Source organism: Cetorhinus maximus, chromosome 6, assembly GCF_964194155.1.
Source record: "Cetorhinus maximus chromosome 6, sCetMax3.hap1.1, whole genome shotgun sequence".
Taxonomy (NCBI): Eukaryota; Metazoa; Chordata; class Chondrichthyes; order Lamniformes; family Cetorhinidae; genus Cetorhinus; species Cetorhinus maximus.
In genome coordinates, this window is record NC_135884.1 from 1809534 (window position 1) to 1827670 (window position 18137).

General features: G+C 50.6%; 1 protein-coding gene across 1 annotated transcript in view; it reads right to left on the minus strand.

Moving 5' to 3' along the window:
- Positions 1-9716, minus strand: part of LOC144681471 (sodium- and chloride-dependent creatine transporter 1-like) — a 152313-nt gene extending 142597 nt beyond the window's left edge. The window contains exon 1 of the mRNA XM_078543083.1: positions 9413-9716. Within this exon, the coding sequence (XP_078399209.1) occupies positions 9413-9443 (31 nt within the window). The 5' untranslated portion in view covers positions 9444-9716. The remainder of the gene's footprint in view (positions 1-9412) is intronic.
- Between the last annotated feature and the right edge of the window lie 8421 nt (positions 9717-18137).

Below are 18137 nucleotides of genomic sequence, written 5' to 3' on the forward strand. Positions count from 1 at the left end.
GGAGAAAGAGTTTTGGGAGGGGGCCGGAGTAGGACTGGAACAAGGAATGTTCCACATACCCCATAAAGAGACAGGCATAACTGGGGCCCATGCGGGTACCCATAGCCACACCTTTTATTTGGTGGAAGTGAGAGGAGTTTAAGGAGAAATTGTTCAGTGAGAGAACAAGTTCAGCCAGACGGAGGAGAGTAGTGGTGGATGGGGATTGTTCGGGCCTCTGTTCAAGGAAGAAGCGGAGAGCCCTCAGACCATCCCGGTGGGGGATGGAGGTGTAGAGGGATTGGATGTCCTTGGTGAAGAGGAGGCGGTTGGGGCCAGGGAACTGGAAATTGTTGATATGATGTAGGGCGTGAGAGGAATCACGGATGTGGGTGGGAAGGGACTGGACAAGGGGAGAGAGAATGGAGTCAAGATAGGAGGAAACAGTATAAAATCCATCACATTTCTACTTCTCTTTAGCTCTGAAGAAGAGTCTTATGGACTCGAAACGTTAGCTCTGTTTCTCCCTCTCCACAGATGTTGTCAGACCTGCTGAGTTTTTCCAGCATTTTCTGTTTTTATTTCAGGTTTCCTGCATCCACAGTATTCTGCTTTAACTGCAGCAAGTTCTGATACTGTTAAAGTTAATAAAAGTAAATGTCTCAATATCTAAAGTCATAGCAACCAGGAGGCCGCTCACTGTTACTGGCACTTACCACCCGTGAGAGCAATTTCAGGTCACTTTAGTGAAGCCAGTTCGAATCAGCAGGTGTAACTGCCTGCAGCAACTGCGTAATTTAATTAAAATCACTCGAGCTGGAGTGGATTTGAATGTTAGGCACTGCCTGAACAATCAGCGTCAATAAGAGAAACCATCCCACTCCCAGTGACTCTTTCACAAATCAAGTTAATTGGCTTCAATTTCCCCTCCAGGTTGCTATGGGCGTCCATTTTGTAATCCCCTCTATGGCCAGAATATCCAGCAGGCCCTTTCATAACACAGCACCGGTTTTCTCTCTTGGAAAAGATAATTTCTAAAAAAAAATGAGTACTGCTGCTTCAGTTTAGAAAACATTAGGACAAAATGAACTTACAGAATGAGGGCCCCCAGATTCACAATGCTGCTCTGGCCGACCAACTGCCCCTTAAGGGATTGTTCCCTATTCTGACTATTTGTCCTGTGGACCTTAAGGGACACTCTTGTCCCATATTTTCTCAGAGAGCCTGACATTAGCCTGGGGGTGTCCAGGGTGAGTTTGGCTGGTCCGAGTGGGACTAGCTGCAAGTGAATGTGTCGGCCAGCAGAGAGATGATAATGTAACTCAAGAAGACAAACTATAAGTTTTAGTTGATTTTTAAACCCCCTCTCCCACTCCCACCCCCGCCACTGCTACTATGGTCTCAGGAACGCCCCCCCCCCTCCCCACCCCCTCCTCCCATGTTGAAAACCATGGGCAGAATTTTCGGCGGGCCCGGGATTGGCCAGGAAAGGGGCCAATTAAGGCCCGCCCAGCGTGAAATGCAGCTCCCCAGTGGTCAAGAAGGGCCAGGCAGGGGTTGGGGTCTGTTCAATGGGGGGTCTAATGGTGACCCGGCGGCTGGTTTTAAAACAGCACAGGCAGCTCCCGGAAGACTGTCCATGAAGAACGTCTCTTCTGTCTCTCATTACCTAACGTGATGGAGTCCAGTATGGCTGGAGATGCCAGGCGGGAGGGCAGGTTGGGTGGACACTCGCCCCCCCCTCCCCCACTTGGATGAGTGCCTTGTTGCCCTCCTGGAGGAGGTGGCTGCCAGGAGGGACACCCTTGTACCCATAGGTGGGGGGAGGCGGCCACCACACCTCACAAAGAGGGAAAGGGAGAAGGTGGCAGTGCTGGTCAGCAGCCATGACATGGTGCGACGCACATTGGTGCAGTGTTGGAAGAGCTTCCATGACCCGCTGCGCTCAGGAAGGGTGAGCACCGTGTTGCTATGGGTCAGCGTGTTGAAGTGTTAGGGTGTGGCCGTTCCCCCACCCCGTGGACCTCGGGGGCGTTGGAGTCTGAGTGCCAACTGCCAATGATGCCGGAGCTGGCCAAGGGGGTGAGCCCTGGCTGCTTGGACTGAGTGTCTTGCAGCTCGAGGGCCACGATTTGGATGTGCCCAGCAACGTGTCCCTCAGCTGGGGTTGGCCAGGCTGCAATGGCGCTGCAGGTAGAGAGTGGACTCATCAATGCTCCTCTGTCCTTTCAGGAGAAGATGAGCCATAACCAGCAGAGAGGGCATGTACAGGCGGAGACCCACCCAACCTGCTCCTGCTCACCAGGTTCGAGCAGGAGGCCCTAGAGCTGGAGAGCCGGCACACTCCCCGGGTAACTGGGTGTGGAGAGGTGGGAGTGTCAGACAAAGGTAAGAGTGCAGTGCGCTGAGGTGAGAGTTTCAGATTGAGCAATCATTCTAGTGCAGTCTCTTCATCGATGGGAGCCTCAAACCTGGAGTCCCCATTGATCATTGAAGGACGATGGCTCCATGATGCAGATCTCCATTGTCTCACCAGGGTGCCTGGCATGTGCAGTGACAGTGTGATGACTGTAACTAGTGACATGTCCTCCTTCTCCCTTTGATTTGCCAGCAGCCACTCAACCTCAGGACCCCGAAGAGCCCCCCTGACACTGGAGGACTACCAGGCGTCATTTGCACCTGCGTCACCCCCGCTCTCCAATGCTGATCACTGTCTCCCGTGCCTCCGGCTGCCATTGTAGTCATTCCAGCCCCTCTGTTTTGTTAATGTCAGTTTCCTTGCCCCCTGTGTCTTCACTAAGATGCATTTGCACTGTCATTAAACTCATTCCACTGCAGCTTTGTTGATCTTTTGAAAGCCTCATCCTCGTCCTGCAGGTCAGGGCCAGGGTTTTAAAAGCCCAGCTCAGAGTTCCTGGTCTATCTCTCAGGCTTGGTGCTATCTCACAGCTCAGGGACACACTGACAGTATCCGAGCTGCAGCATTTTAATACTTGGTAGAGACGCTGGCCTTGATATTTATGACAGGGCTGGGAGAAACCGGCTCTTACAGGGAAGGTGCCAGTGCTGCTGAATTTAACACTGGCCCTGGTTTCCCACTCGGCAGCTGACGAGATTGAGAGGCTGTGGGAGGTGAGGGGGTGAGGGGGGTGAAAGGGGGTGAGGGGGTGAGGGGGTGAAGGGGTGAGGGGGTGAGGGGGTGAGGTGGGGGGTGAGGGGGCAGAGCCTGTGTAACAGGCCTCAGCGGAAGTGACGAAGAGCAGGGTTAGGGGGGTGAGGGGGTGAGGGAAAGGGACGAGGTTGTAGGGAGGGAGGTTGGGGCAGTTTAATGAAGTGGAGGTGGGGAAGGTTCCTCCTGACCAAATGACAACAGCAGCATCGCAGAGCCGGGGTCACAGAGCCGGGGTCACAGAGCCGGGGTCACAGAGCCGGGGTCACAGAGCCGGGGTTACAGAGCGCGGGGTCACAGAGCCGGGGTCACATAGCCGGGGTCACAGAGCCGGGGTCACAGAGCGCGGGGTCACAGAGCGCGGGGTCACATAGCCGGGGTCACAGAGCCGGGGTCACAGAGCGCGGGGTCACAGAGCCGGGGTCACAGAGCGCGGGGTCACAGAGCCGGGGTCACAGAGCCGGGGTCACAGAGCCGGGGTCACAGAGCACGGGGTCACAGAGCCGGGGTCACAGAGCGCGGGGTCACAGAGCACAGGAGTGACAGAGCGCGGGGTGACAGAGCACAGGGTCATAGAGTGTGAGGTCACAGAGCATGGGTCACGTGGGGTCACAGATGCAGCCGAGTAGCTGCTCCTAATTCCCTCCGTCACTCGCCAATGAAGCAATGGCGACAGGAGGGGAAACCTTTTCACACAGCGAGTGGTTAGGGTCTGGAATGTGCTGCCTGAGAGTGTGGGGGAGACAGGGTCAATCGGGCTTTCAAGAGGGAATTGGATAATTATCTGAAAAGGAAGAATGTGCCGGGTTACAGGGAAAAGGCCGGACAGTGGGACGAGGTAAATTGCTCCTGCAGAGAGCAGGCACGGACAGGATGGGCCAAATGGCCTCTGTCTGCGCTGTAACCTTTCTGTGATTCAGTGAGAGATGAAAGCAGGTCTGGGTGATTATAAATCAGGCAGAGGAACAGCACTGCAGCGTCAGTCACATGAGCCATTCACCTCGATCAGAGTGGATGGTGTGTGTCACTGCAGGATAGACACAAACTGCAGGAATGAACCAAATGATACCTCAGTGATTCACACAATGTCTCAGGGAAAGGAATTCAATTCAAGTGGTTATAGACCAAGGGCACAGTAATTTCAGAGCGCACACATACACCCCCACACACTCCCTCACACCCACATACACCCCCACACACTCCCTCACACCCACATACACCCCCACACACTCCCTCACACACACACACACACACACTCCCTCACACACACACACACACACTCCCTCACACACACACACTCCCTCACACACACACACACACTCCCTCACACACACACACACACTCCCTCACACCCACACACACACACACACTCCCTCACACACACACACACACTCCCTCACACACACACACACACACACACACTCCCTCACACACACACACACACACACTCCCTCACACACACACACTCCTTCACACACACACACACACACACACACTCCCTCACACACACACACACACACTCCCTCACACACACACACACACACCCTCCCTCACACACACACACACTCCCTCACACACACACACACTCCCTCACACACACACACACACACACACTCCCTCACACACACACACACACACACACACTCCCTCACACACACACACACACACATACACCCCCACACACTCCCTGACACCCACATACACACACACACACACACACACTCCCTCACACACACACACACACACACACACACACTCCCTCACACACACACACACACACACACACTCCCTCACACACACACACACACTCCCTCACACCCACATACACACACACAGACACACACACACACACACACTCCCTCACACACACACACACACACACACACTCCCTCACACACACACACCCATCCTATTTGCAGGTGGTTTGAAGTTACAGAACGCATTAGAAACAAGGAGCTTTATTGTCTCAACATTGAACAGGCAGCAATGATCTCCAATCCGTAAATTCAGGAACAGGTTCTGTTCCTGACCTCGTTCCCTCAAAGTATTGAAAATGATAGAATACCTGATGATTTAAAAAGCTGCTGAGTTAGGTTTGACTTCCAAAACTATTTTAAATCAGGGCAAGGATTCTGCTGTGATTACAGAGTTCCTTGTGAGTTCCAAGATTTCTCTCTTGTCCCTTTTTCCCTCTGTCTCCCCATGTTTCACTCCCTCGCTCTATTTTTCTCTCCCTCTCGCTGCGTTGACTGCCTTGCTCTGTTTCTCCCCCTCTCTCACTCTCTCTCTCTTTCTCTGTTTCTTGCCCCTTCTCTTCACTGCTCTCCCTCTTTTCCTTTCTGTTCCTCTCCATCTCTCTCTCTGTCTCTGTGAGTAATGGGAGATAGCCAAATCCAACTGAACAGCTGCAATACTTTATTGAGCAGCTCCAGGGTACTTTTGTTTAATATATTATTAAAAGGGGAGGTAGTTACAGAGCCAGGTTGCAGACAGCACAGGAGTCAGGATTGTGTCGAGAGGATCTGTGTGTCAAACAGTGAATGGTTACCACAAGAAGAATTATCATATAGGAGCCCCAATCTCTTCTGATATCCAAGTCTATGGAGCAATGTAGCCCCAAAACCTTCATCACTCACTCTCTCTCTCTCTCTCTCTCTCTCCTATTCTCCCTCTTTCCTCTCCCCCTCTCCTTATTTCTGTCTCTTCAGTTTCTATTTCTCCTTTATTAGTTTTTGTGCTTCATTGTTTGTCTCTCTTTACATGTCTCTTGTTCCCTTCGTTTCTCTCACCTGCTTCAATTCTATCTCTCCTCTTTGCTTCTCTCTTTCTCTCATATTGAAGCAAAACCAACCCATGCAAAGAGTGCCGGGGCTCTGTAAATAATGCAGCAATTCAGAGGGATTCGGTTGTAAGTGTTTCCTGTTCAGTGTGGGACTCCGTACAGTGCATGTGCCACCAAGACATTGGAACAGCTCCCCGTCTCCTGGGAATATCACAGCCCTGATCGATTTTCACAATGGAGTTTCTCTCTATCCTGCTGCTGCCTGAGATACAGGATCACGGAGTCTCTCTGGCAAGATGTAATTGTGAATATGGAGCAGACACAGGCAGGCTCTGACCTTTCATTCTGCTGGCAGATTATCTCTCGGCATTGATTGTGAGAGAATTCAGAGCCCAGCCTGAAACCGGGCCCGAATCGAAGCCTTGCTTTCCTTCCTGATGCTCCCTCATCACTAAACTCTGGCAGGGATGTGACCGGGTTCCCAGGGACAGAGTGTCTAATTATCAATATGAACTGACCCATCATTTCTCAAGCCAACAGCATCGGGAGCAGAATGAGAAAGATAACAGAGAGACGGTGGGGGACTGACTGAGGATAAAATAAAATCAGCCCAGTAAAATAATGGGAGGAGAAGGGAAAACCTGCAACGCACAACAAACCACATCATCACTGACGTCAGCAAAGGGGGAAGGTTTCCTCCAATGCATATTACTGGGAATGTCACATTGAGAATTAAGATGCTGTGCAAGTATTGGCAATCCCACTGCACAGTGATGCAGATCTGGGACCTTGACACTCATCAGGACACAACTCCCTCATCTGAGGGTAAACAATCACAAACCAGGGAAAATATAATGAGAATGAAAATCACACCGACCGCACTGTGTTCAACAAAATGCAAATACTGGCAACGGAGCGTGTTTCCCTCGATACTGTCCCCATCAAACACTCCCAGGACAGGTACAGCACGGGGCTAGATACAGAGTAAAGCTCCCTCTACACTGTCCCCATCAAACATTCCCAGGACAGGTACAGCACGGGGTTAGATACTGAGTAAAGCTTTCTCTTTCTGTGCCCATCAAACACTCCCAGGACAGGTACAGCACGGGGTTAGATACAGAGTAAAGCTCCCTCTACACTGTCCCCATCAAACACTCCCAGGACAGGTACAGCACGGGGTTAGATACAGAGTAAAGCTCCCTCTACACTGTCCCCATCAAACACTCCCAGGACAGGTACAGCACAGGGTTAGATACAGAGTAAAGCTCCTTCTGCACTGACACCACCAGCTCTGACATCGTGTAAATTAATTGTAGAAGGAAACTTGTCCGAATTTTGTATCTGAGCTAAAACTCAGGAAACCTTCACAATGGCCCAATTTCTTCAACCCACACTCATCAGCTGGGAAGTGTCTGGATGAATTTGTCAAACTCACTCAATTATTAGTAAGTTTTGAGTGATTTATGCTTCAGTTAGTATGACCATAATGATCACACTCTATTCCAACATAAATCTGAGTAATCTTTGTCTTGAAATTTTCAATTGACCCCCATTGTTAAGAGTTTTTTGGGGGAGAGAGTTCCAGATTCCCATCCCCTTTGTGTGATCAAGTGTTTCTTGGCATCACCCCTGAACAGCCTGGCTCTCATTTTAAGGCTTTCCCCCTTGTTCTGGGCTCCCCCTACCAGAGGAAATAGCTTCTCTCTATCAACCATAATTTAGAATCTTCAGCAATGAATCATAGTATCTGACTAACCAGGGGGGAGGATCTACAGTCCACTGTGCTTATGAACAAACTATCCAATTAATCCCACTCCCCCTGCTCTTTCCCCAGCCCTGAAAATTTCTCCTTTTCCAGTATTTATCCAATTCCCTTGTGAAAGTTCCTATTGAATCTGCTTCCACCGCCCTTTCAGGCAGCGCCTTCCAGATCACAATTCACTGTGTAAAAAAATTCTCAACTCGCCCCACCTGGCTTCTTTTGTCGATTCTCTTCAATCTGTGTCCCCCTGGTTACTGACCCTCCTGCCACTGCAAACAGCTTCTCCCTATCTCCGCTATAAAAACCCCTCATCATTTTGAACACCTCTATTAAATCCCCCCTGAATCTCTCCATTCCAAGTATAACAATCCCAGCTTCTCCCGTCTTTCAACACTAACTAGAGTCCCTCGTCCCTGGAACCATTGTAGTAAATCTCGCCCTCTGCTAGGCCTTCCTGTAAGGTGGAGCCCAGAATGGGACAAAATGCTTGAGCCAAGGCCTAACCCAGTGTTTAAGGTTCACCATAACCACTCGCTTGTGTACTCGATGCCTGATAACCACGGATCCTGTGTTCTGTTATAAACAGCCTTCTCAATGTGTCCTTAAAGATTTGTGCACACGCCCAGATCTCTCTGTCCCTGTTCCGTATTTGAACCATTTGCCAGTCCTGGGATCAACTTTGCCCCTCGAACCTCTGAACAATTGGTTTGATTTTGACGTTGAGGAGTTTTAACTGTACAGGGCGTTCCAGCTGAGGGCTCTGCTTGCACTCAAATAACCGAGTGACAGGGACCCATCGGAGACAAACCCCACAGATGGACCCTGACGTCGTTTTCCACAGGTTTTTTTCATTTTTAATTCTGTCAAAGCTCCTTGAAGGAAAATTGCATCATTGAGTGACGCTCCCTCGGCAGGCCAGTCAGGGATCAGCTCCGAGGCACCGGGATGGTGGGGCTGCGAGGATCGGGAGGCAGGTGAGAAACCGGGGCAGGGGAGGAGGCGGGGAGAGAGGACAATGAATGGAAGACGGCAGTCAGTGAACTCCTGGCACAGGCTGCCCGTCGAAGCTGCTGCCGGGCCTTCAGTCTGCGGCCCTGTTCAAGATCGAACCGGGGCGGGGGGTGGGGAGTTGTGTTTACAGGGGATGCACACGGGGCAAGTGAGAGAGGCAAACTGCCCACGTTCCCACATTAGGAAACAATTTCCACCACAAATTCCTGCAGCATTAACACACCAGCCGGGTGAAATAATCATCATTTTGAGACGGGTACTTTTGGTTGTGCTATTTCTTTCATTTAAATTCACCAAGTGGCGAGATTTGACTGCATTGCTGACTTGGTGCATATGATGCACTTCTCAGTACCTCACAGAAGGTGAGCTTACTGTCAGCCCTTTAATGCCTCTATCACACTCACGCTCTCTGATGTGCCAGCACATTAAACCAGGAGCTTCATTTCTCTGACCACAGACTCTTGGCGCCAGTCAGACAACCTGAGAAACAGCCATCCTTCCCCATTTGAAAAAAGGCTGTTAATTGACTGCAGGAAAATTAAACCCGGATATATTTAGAAAGGCTGTATATATATATTTTAAAAAAATACATTTCTCACTTGCATTCCTTCTCTGAATAAGTAAAAACGTAGCTTTGTAGTGAAGGTGAGAAATTCTCAGCTGTGATACCAGTGTAAAGTCAAGGCAACCTCGGCAAACCACCACCTACCTGAGTGAAGCTGTTTTGGGGCTGATAACATGGTACAAAGATGGGTCTGAGATGATTTAAATACAAAGCCAGCAGGTCGAAAGATTTCAGAAGCAATCCACAAAACACTTGAAGGTTAGCCTAAAGAATCTCATCGAAACTGAAGTCTGGGGTGAGAGGGAATGCTCGACACGGCGAGAGTGACACTCGGGGACTGCAGAGCTGAACAGGAGCTGGAGCTGCCTCTCTCGCTGTTCTCCATCAGACGCTGTCCGCAATCACACACTTACACACACATACCACACACACACACACACACACACACAGCCTTTCATACAACAGCTCCGGCTGAGGGTACACCCACCAGACTCCTCATTGGCTCCTGCTGCAGTCTGGGAGTTGCAGTCTGCCGCTGTTGTTGACCGGGGCTTTGCAGCTGAGAATGAATGCCAAGAGCTTCAAACAAAAGCAGAAGCAACAACGCCTGACGTTCAGGCCCCTAATACAACAAAAAAGCAGCAGCCAGGAAGACAGAACAATCCGGCTGCAGAATAAGAACCACAAACACAATAAAAACCTCCGATTTTCAAGCTCAAGTCTAAAATAGTCAAACCAGATCTTTTAGGTTTTATTTTAACCCTGCATCAGTGGAATTAATAAATTGATAATTGCAATCAAAAAAAACACAAAATACCAGAATTGTACAGCAGGTGTTGGATTCAGAAATATCACATCGAATATGACAGAATATTATAGAACAGGAGGAGGCCATTCAGCCCATCATGCCTGCACTGGCACTTTGAAAGACCTATCCAAATGTTTCCACTCGCTCCCTCTCTTTCCCCACAGCCCTGCAATCTTTTTCCTTCTCAAGTATTTACCCAATTCCCTTTTGAAAGTTATTATTGAATCTGCTTCCACCGCCCTTTCAGGCAGCGCCTTCCAGATCCCAACAACTCACCAGGTAAAAAAACATTCTCCTCATCTCCCCTCTGGCCCTTTTGAAAGTTTTACAACACAGAAAGAGGCCATTCTGCCCTTCAGGCCTGTACTGGTCTTTTTGCTCCACATGAGCCTCCTCCCACCCTACTTCATCTCAGCCTATCCCCATCTCCCTCTATTCCCTTCTCCCTCATGTGTTTATCCAGTTTCTCCCTTAAACCGGAGTTGCCAATCTCCAGGATTGCGTCAGTCTCTAGTAATTAAAGATTAATCTCCTGAATGCTGCTGGGAGTAAAAACCTGGAGAACAATAAGGGAACTTTCCATCCCCCTTGGAGTTGGGAATCTTGACAGGCAGGAGCGGACAATATGGCGGGAAAATCGATTTCACGCCGTTGTGAAGCCAGTTTGCGATTGTCCGCTCCGCTCGTCACCAACGGGCCACGTTTCCCAACACCGCACTTCCGGAACGCCTTCTTGATACATTTGCATCTAATTATAAGCCCTGCTCGCCGGAATCAGCACCCCCCCAACGTCAAAATTACCACCCACGTCAGCAGGAAAGCACCTCAGCCCATAATACGGCCGGATAAGCGTGACGTGTGGAAGACAGGACTTACTATCAGGGCCTCGGTCAGATCGCGGACATCCCAGGAGCTGGAAGTGCTGGAGCTGGACAGCTACCGGACGCTGGAGGGACACAGCCATGGCCACGCCAGGCAGGTTCTCACCGACACAGCTCCACCGGGAAGCAGCTGCCGGAAGGTGGAAGCTCACCGCTGATGTTTGGGGTCTGATTCAGGGCATCAGTGTCTTGGCCATGGGCTGTCGTGCATGGTTGTCGAGGGGGGTGGAGAGGAGGCTCCAGCTGTGAGTGGGAGAGGAGGGTAGGGAGGGGGGTGGGGGTAGGGAGAGGGTGGGTGTGCTGGGTAGCAAAGGAACAAAGTTGTTGGGGAGGGTGAGGTTGTGGGGTACGGATGGAGGAAGGAGTTCGGAGGGGGGGAAGGAGTTCGGAGGTGGGGGAAGGAGTCCAGGCGGTGAATGGAGTTCGGGTGGAGGGGAGGGGTCCAGGGGGAGGAAGGAGTAAGTGGGGGGATATCCAAGTGAATGTGCAAGGAAGGGGTCTGTGAGTCAGCCTCCTGAGGAGTGGTGAGGGTGAGTGTGATAGTAGGGAATGGCGAGACTGAGAGAGGGCAGAGTGAGCCAGTAGGGTGGGAGGATGAGGGTACATCAGTAGCTATAGAAGGGACGCGGGGGGGCGGTTGGTAGTAACTCAGAAGCAGACAGTCCCCGGGGGTGGAAAGGAGGAGGTCGGGGAGGTCAATGTGGATGGGGTTGGGATTCCCGGGGAGATAGGGAACATACACGTTCACCTGGACATCCCGGAAGGAAAAGGGTTGTGGTTGGAAGGTGACGGTGGGGAGGTGGAAGGTGATGTCAGGGAGGTCGACAGGGATGGGGGGAAGGACATGGGTGACTGGGGGAGGGGAGAGGGTGGGGAAACTGAACAAGGATGTTAAACACACCAGGTTTGCAAATCCGAAAGTGAGCGGCGCCTCCTGTTGGACGGGCACAGGTGCTGCCTGGGAGTGAGGTCAGGGGGTGGGCGGAGATGCAGGTCAGGCTCAGATAGACAACTGAAAGTGAACCCCAGCGGGCGGCATTGAAAATGCTCAGGGCAGTGAGGTGGGTGTGAGGGAGGAGGGCACCGTGTGCCCGGGAGAGGCTGGCACGAGGCTCTGAAAGGCCCTGCCCCACACACACTTCTCCCTCCAGAATCACTGCTGGGCTGTGTGCAGCTGAACAGCTAGTAGGGGGAGGGATGCAGGGAGAGGACTCGTAAAGCCTATAAATGAAGCTGAGAGACACCATTACACATTATTCAGTGAAAGTGAATATATTTCCAGATTATAAAGTGACAAAGTGTGTTCACCCATGCAATCAACTGTGATCAGAAATTCTTAAGTTTTCTAGGTGCTGCCCTGACATCCGCAGCAGAGGTGGAGACAGCCTGTGCTATGGTTGGTCCTGTTGCCTCTGATGACTTTGATGTGTGTCCCCTGGAGAGGCCTTGAGGGCCCTGTCTTACTCTGGTTGTCCTCCTGTGTGCCGGCTGCTCCCTCTACGGTGACAGAGGACGAGGTCCAGGGTGTCACAGGCAAAGGGGACTCGGAAGGAGATGACAACCTCATGGATTCCTGAGCTGCTGCTCCTCCTCCCTCCAGGTGCCCGAGGGCCCCGGCCTGACTCCTTGAGGGGAAGGAGCACCTGGAGGGATGTCGAGGTGCCCCGTTCCCCTCTCATGTTGCCACTGCAGGAACTGACCCGTGTCTCCCGGGATGGGAGTGCAGGGGAACGTGCATCTCCGCGTTCTGCTGGACCAGGGTCTCCATGGCATCCACCATCCTCTCCATGGAGACCTTCATACACACACATGTGGGCACCACTTCATCAGAGAACAGGCGGACACACTCCTCTAACTCGCCTGCCTCTCTGTTGAGGGCTTCCAACTGCTCTGCGTGATGTTCCCAAGCCTTCCGCTGACTCTCCAGGATGAGTTGGAAGGTCAAATCCAGGGGCTCATCATCTGACTCGGACCTCACAGTTGCCTGTTCCCCATCAGTCCTCTGAGTGCCAGGAGCTCGGCTGAACCTGCCTCCTCCTGCTGCGGACATGTCTCCATGTGGTGACCGCCAGATTGTGAACCCGAGTCTGCTCTAGATCTAGGTCCCACTGAGGTGTGTGTCTCTGCGCTGGTGGAGGGTATGGGTAAGCGCTGTGACGGGTCTTCCAGGCTGCTTTTTTCCAGCTCTTCAATGGAGGAGGTGTCCTCTTGGCTGGAGGTGAGGATGTAGATGGAGCTGAGGGACAGGCTGGCTGAGGGTGTCGGTCACTTGGCAGAGCTCCCTGTGAACCAACATAGAGATAATTAGCGCATGGCAGCAGAGTCAAAAGCAGGAGAGGGAAAGAGAGAGAGCACTCACAGTTGCGTTGAGAGAGGGATGATGTGGTGTAGGATCCTCACGAGGGTGTTCACCGCCAACCTCACTGTCACCGCAGGCAGGGTCTATGCCCTCACCAGTCAGTGCGATGGCACATGCCTCAAAGTGAGTGAGGGGCCTAATGTGGGCCACTCCACCCCCGGTCTGGGACCTTTCCCTGCTGATGTGAGCCAGCTTCTCCTGCATGAAAACAGATGGAGAGAGTGTGAGCAGGACACATGGCACTGGGTGGAATGTTTGTGTGGTGAGCGGAGACATGGACAGGATGAGGACAAGAGCTCCAGAGGGTATGAGCCTGATGGAGATGTGAGGGTGTGTGTGAGAGTTAGTGGTGTTTTCCCTCGAGGTGTGAGATCCCTGTGGATGTGTGATGGGTTTGTGAGTGTGTGAGTTGAGTGTGATGAGAAGAGTGACTTACCCTGGTGGAATGGATGAGACCATTCACCCTCTTTCAGCACTGGGTGGCTGTCCTCTTTTGCAAGGCGTTGGTGCTGAGCACCACTGCCACCGCCTCCCATGCTGGATTGGCAACCTTGCATGCTGGCCTTTGCCAGGAGCTGGGGTAGAGGACATCGTGGTGAGCTGCCATTGCGTCCACTAGACACTCGAGGGAGGCGTCGCTAAATCTGGGGGCAGCATGTTTCCCCACTTTGGCAGCCATCAGCTCCCAGCAGCTTCCTATCCCTTGAAGAGAGCTCACTCTGTGAAGGGGCAGCCTTTAAATATGGCGCCCGGTTTACTGAAGGCCTGAGGTGATGGCGGGGCTGGCCAGAGGTCAGAGGTCAGAGGTGATGGCGGGGCTGGCCAGAGGTCAGAGGTCAGTGACCTGGCGTGTTTCCCGGGAATGCGTAATTAATAGCGTGGGATTGGGGCAATATGGCAGGAAAACCCGCCATTGCAACTAGCAGATAAAATGTCCTTTTTCCCACCTGCTCCGACATTTAGTGAGAATCTGAGACAATTCCGCCCTCGGTTCTTTCCATTTCCTTGAAAAGCTTCTGTTTGTGAATTTTAAAATATTGGGGACAGGGATGAAAAGCAGCTAAGAAAAGCCGACACCTGAATCATCCAATCAGACTCTGTCACATAAACAGGGACATGTTAAAAATGAGCTTTAAAAGTTTTTATTTTTTTTAATCATTGGTCAAAACCTCACCTTGCCCGTGGATGAGGTTTCGCCAAAATGGCCTATTCGCCCGCCCGCCAACCGTAAGGTTTGACGGGCAGGGAGATATTCAATTAAATTAATTAATTAATGGGCTTAACAGCCTCTTAATTGTTAGCGGGCGCGCTACCAACTCCCGCACGCACCCGCCAACCAAAATATCACCCACTGTTTTTCTCCTGTTCGGGTTGGGTATGCGGCCTCCTGATGAGGTAAATATCTTGCCCAATGTCCACTCACTTTCTGACTGGCGGTGGGAGGACGAGATTGGCTGTGTTGGTGACAAGTGGTGGAGGGGGTAACATAGGGGCTTTGAGAGAGGACTGGTTGGCAAACAGGAAACAGAGAGTAGGCATAAATGGGTCTTTTTTGGGTTGGCAGGATGTGACGAGTGGGGTCACCTGAAACAGTGCTGAGGCAACAACTATTTACACTTTCTATCAATGACGTAGATGAAGGGATCAATTGAATAGTTGCTAAGTAAGTTGTGAAGAGGACATAAGGGGCGGAATTCTATGCCGGCTTCATGGTCCCACCAAAGTCAATGGCCATTTTGACACCACGCCACATCCTATGGCCCCGCCCCTGCCACGATGCACCTGTAAAGTTCCTCCCAAGGAGTCTGCAAAGGCACCTCAATAGGTTAAGTAAGTGGTCAAAAATTTGGCAGAAGGAGTGTAATGTGGGAAAATGTGATCAGCCACGATCTTATAGATTGGCAAAGCAGACTCGAGGGGTCTAATGGCCCACTCCTCCACCTAACTCATATCCTTTTGTGTTTAAAACCGCACTGTCAGAGGGTCAGTACTGAGGGAGTGCTGCACTGTCGGAGGGTCAGTGCTGAGGGAGTGCTGCACTGTCGGAGGGTCAGTGCTGAGGGAGTGCTGCATTGTCGGAGGGTCAGTGCTGAGGGAGTGCTGCACTGTCAATGGTTCTGTCTTTCATATGGGACCTGTACTGAGACAGAGAGAGGATATAGTACTGAGACAGAAAGGGATATAGTACTGAGACAGAGAGGGATATAGTACTAAGACAGAGAGGGGGATATAGTACTGAGACAGAGAGAGGGATATAGTACTGAGACAGAGAGAGGGATATAGTACTGAGACAGAGAGAGGGATATAGTACTGAGACAGAGAGAGGGATATAGTACTGAGACAGAGTGGAGGATATAGTACTAAGACAGAGAGGGGGATATAGTACTGAGACAGAGAGGAGGGTATGGTACTGAGACAGAGAGGGGGATACAGTACTCAGACAGGGAGGAGGATATAGTACTGAGACGGAGTTTGGGATATAGTACTGAGGCAGAGAGTGGGATATATTAGTGAGACAGTGGAGGATGGTAATGAGACAGAGGGTGGGATATAGTACTGAGACAGAGTGAGGGATATAGTACTGAGACAGAGAGAGGGATATAGTACTGAGACAGAGAGAGGGATATAGTACTGAGACAGAGAGTGGGATATAGTACTGAGACAGAGAGAGGGATATAGTACTGAGACAGAGAGAGGGATATAGTACTGAGACAGAGAGAGGGATATAGTACTGAGACATAGAGAGGGATATAGTACTGAGGCAGAGAGTGGGATATAGTACTGAGACAGAGAGAGGGATATAGTACTGAGACAGAGAGAGGGATATAGTACTGAGACAGAGAGTGGGATATAGTACTGAGACAGAGAGAGGGATATAGTACTGAGACAGAGAGTGGGATATAGTACTGAGACAGAGAGAGGGATATAGTACTGAGACAGAGAGTGGGATATAGTACTGAGACAGAGAGAGGGATATAGTACTGAGACAGAGAGTGGGATATAGTAATGAGACAGAGAGAGGGATATAGTACTGAGACAGAGAGAGGGATATAGTACTGAGACAGAGAGAGGGATATAGTGCTGAGACAGAGAGAGGGATATAGTACTGAGACAGAGAGAGGGATATAGCACTGAGACAGAGAGAGGGATATAGTACTGAGACAGAGAGTGGGATATAGTACTGAGACAAAGAGAGGGATATAGTATTGAGATAGAGAGATGTGTATAGTACTGAGACAGAGAGAGGGTTATAGTACTGAGACAGAGAGAGGGATATAGTACTGAGACAGAGAGGAGGATCTCGTACTGAGACAGAGAGATGTGTATAGTACTGAGACAGAGCGAGGGATATAGTACTAGGAAGAGAGAGATGAGTATAGTACTTAGATCGAGAGGGATGTAGTGCTGAGTCAGAAAGAGGGATATAGTACTGAGGCGGAGTGATGGATATAGTACTGAGTCAGAGAGAGGCATATAATATTGAGACAGAGGGAAGGATAGTGCTGAGAGAGGGGGATATAGTACTGAGACAGAGTGGAGGATATAGTACTGAGAGAGAGAGAAATAGTACTGAGGCAGAGGGATATAGTACTGAGACAGAGTGGAGGATATAGTACTGAGAGAGAATGGGATATAGTACTGGGACAGAGATTGGGATATAGTAATGAGACAGGGAGAGGGGTGTAGTACTGAGACAGAGAGAGGGATATAGTACTGAGACAGAGTGGAGGATATAGTACTGAGACATAGAGAGAGGGATATAGTGCTGAGACAGAGAGAGGAATATAGTACTGAGGCAGAGAGTGGGATATAGTACTGAGACAGAGAGAGGGATATGGTACTGAGACAGAGAGAGGGATATACTACTGAGACAGAGAGAGGGGTGTATTACTGAGACAGAGCAATATAGTACTGAGACAGAGAGAGGGATATGGTACTGAGACAGAGAGAGGGATATACTACTGAGACAGAGAGAGGGGTGTATTACTGAGACAGAGCAATATAGTACTGAGACAGAGAGAGGGATATGGTACTGAGACAGAGAGAGGGATATACTACTGAGACAGAGAGAGGGGTGTATTACTGAGACAGAGCAATATAGTACTGAGACAGAGAGAGAGGGATACGGTACTGAGACAGAGAGAGGGATATGGTACTGAGACAGGGTGAGGGATATAGTACTGAGACAGAAAGAGGGATATAGTACTGAGACAGAAAGAGGGACATAGTACTGAGACAGGGTGAGGGATATGGTACTGAGACAGAGAGAGGGATATAGTACTGAGACAGAGAGAGGGATATAGTACTGAGACAGAGAGAGGGATATGGTACTGAGACAGAGAGAGGGATATACTACTGAGACAGAGAGAGGGGTGTATTACTGAGACAGAGCAATATAGTACTGAGACAGAGAGAGAGGGATACGGTACTGAGACAGAGAGAGGGATATAGTACTGAGACAGGGTGAGGGATATGGTACTGAGACAGAGAGAGGGATATAGTACTGAGACAGAAAGAGGGACATAGTACTGAGACAGGGTGAGGGATATGGTACTGAGACAGAGAGAGGGATATAGTACTGAGACAGAGAGAGGGATATAGTACTGAGACAGAGAGAGGGATATAGTACTGAGACAGAGAGAGGGATATGGTACTGAGACATAGAGAGCTATCTAGTATTGAGACAGAAAGGGGGTTATAGTACTGAGGCAGAGAGGAGGATATAGTATTGAGACAGAATGAGGGATATATTACTGAGACAGAGACGGGGATATAGTACTGAGGGACAGAGCGGAGGATGTAGTACTGAGACATGGAGGA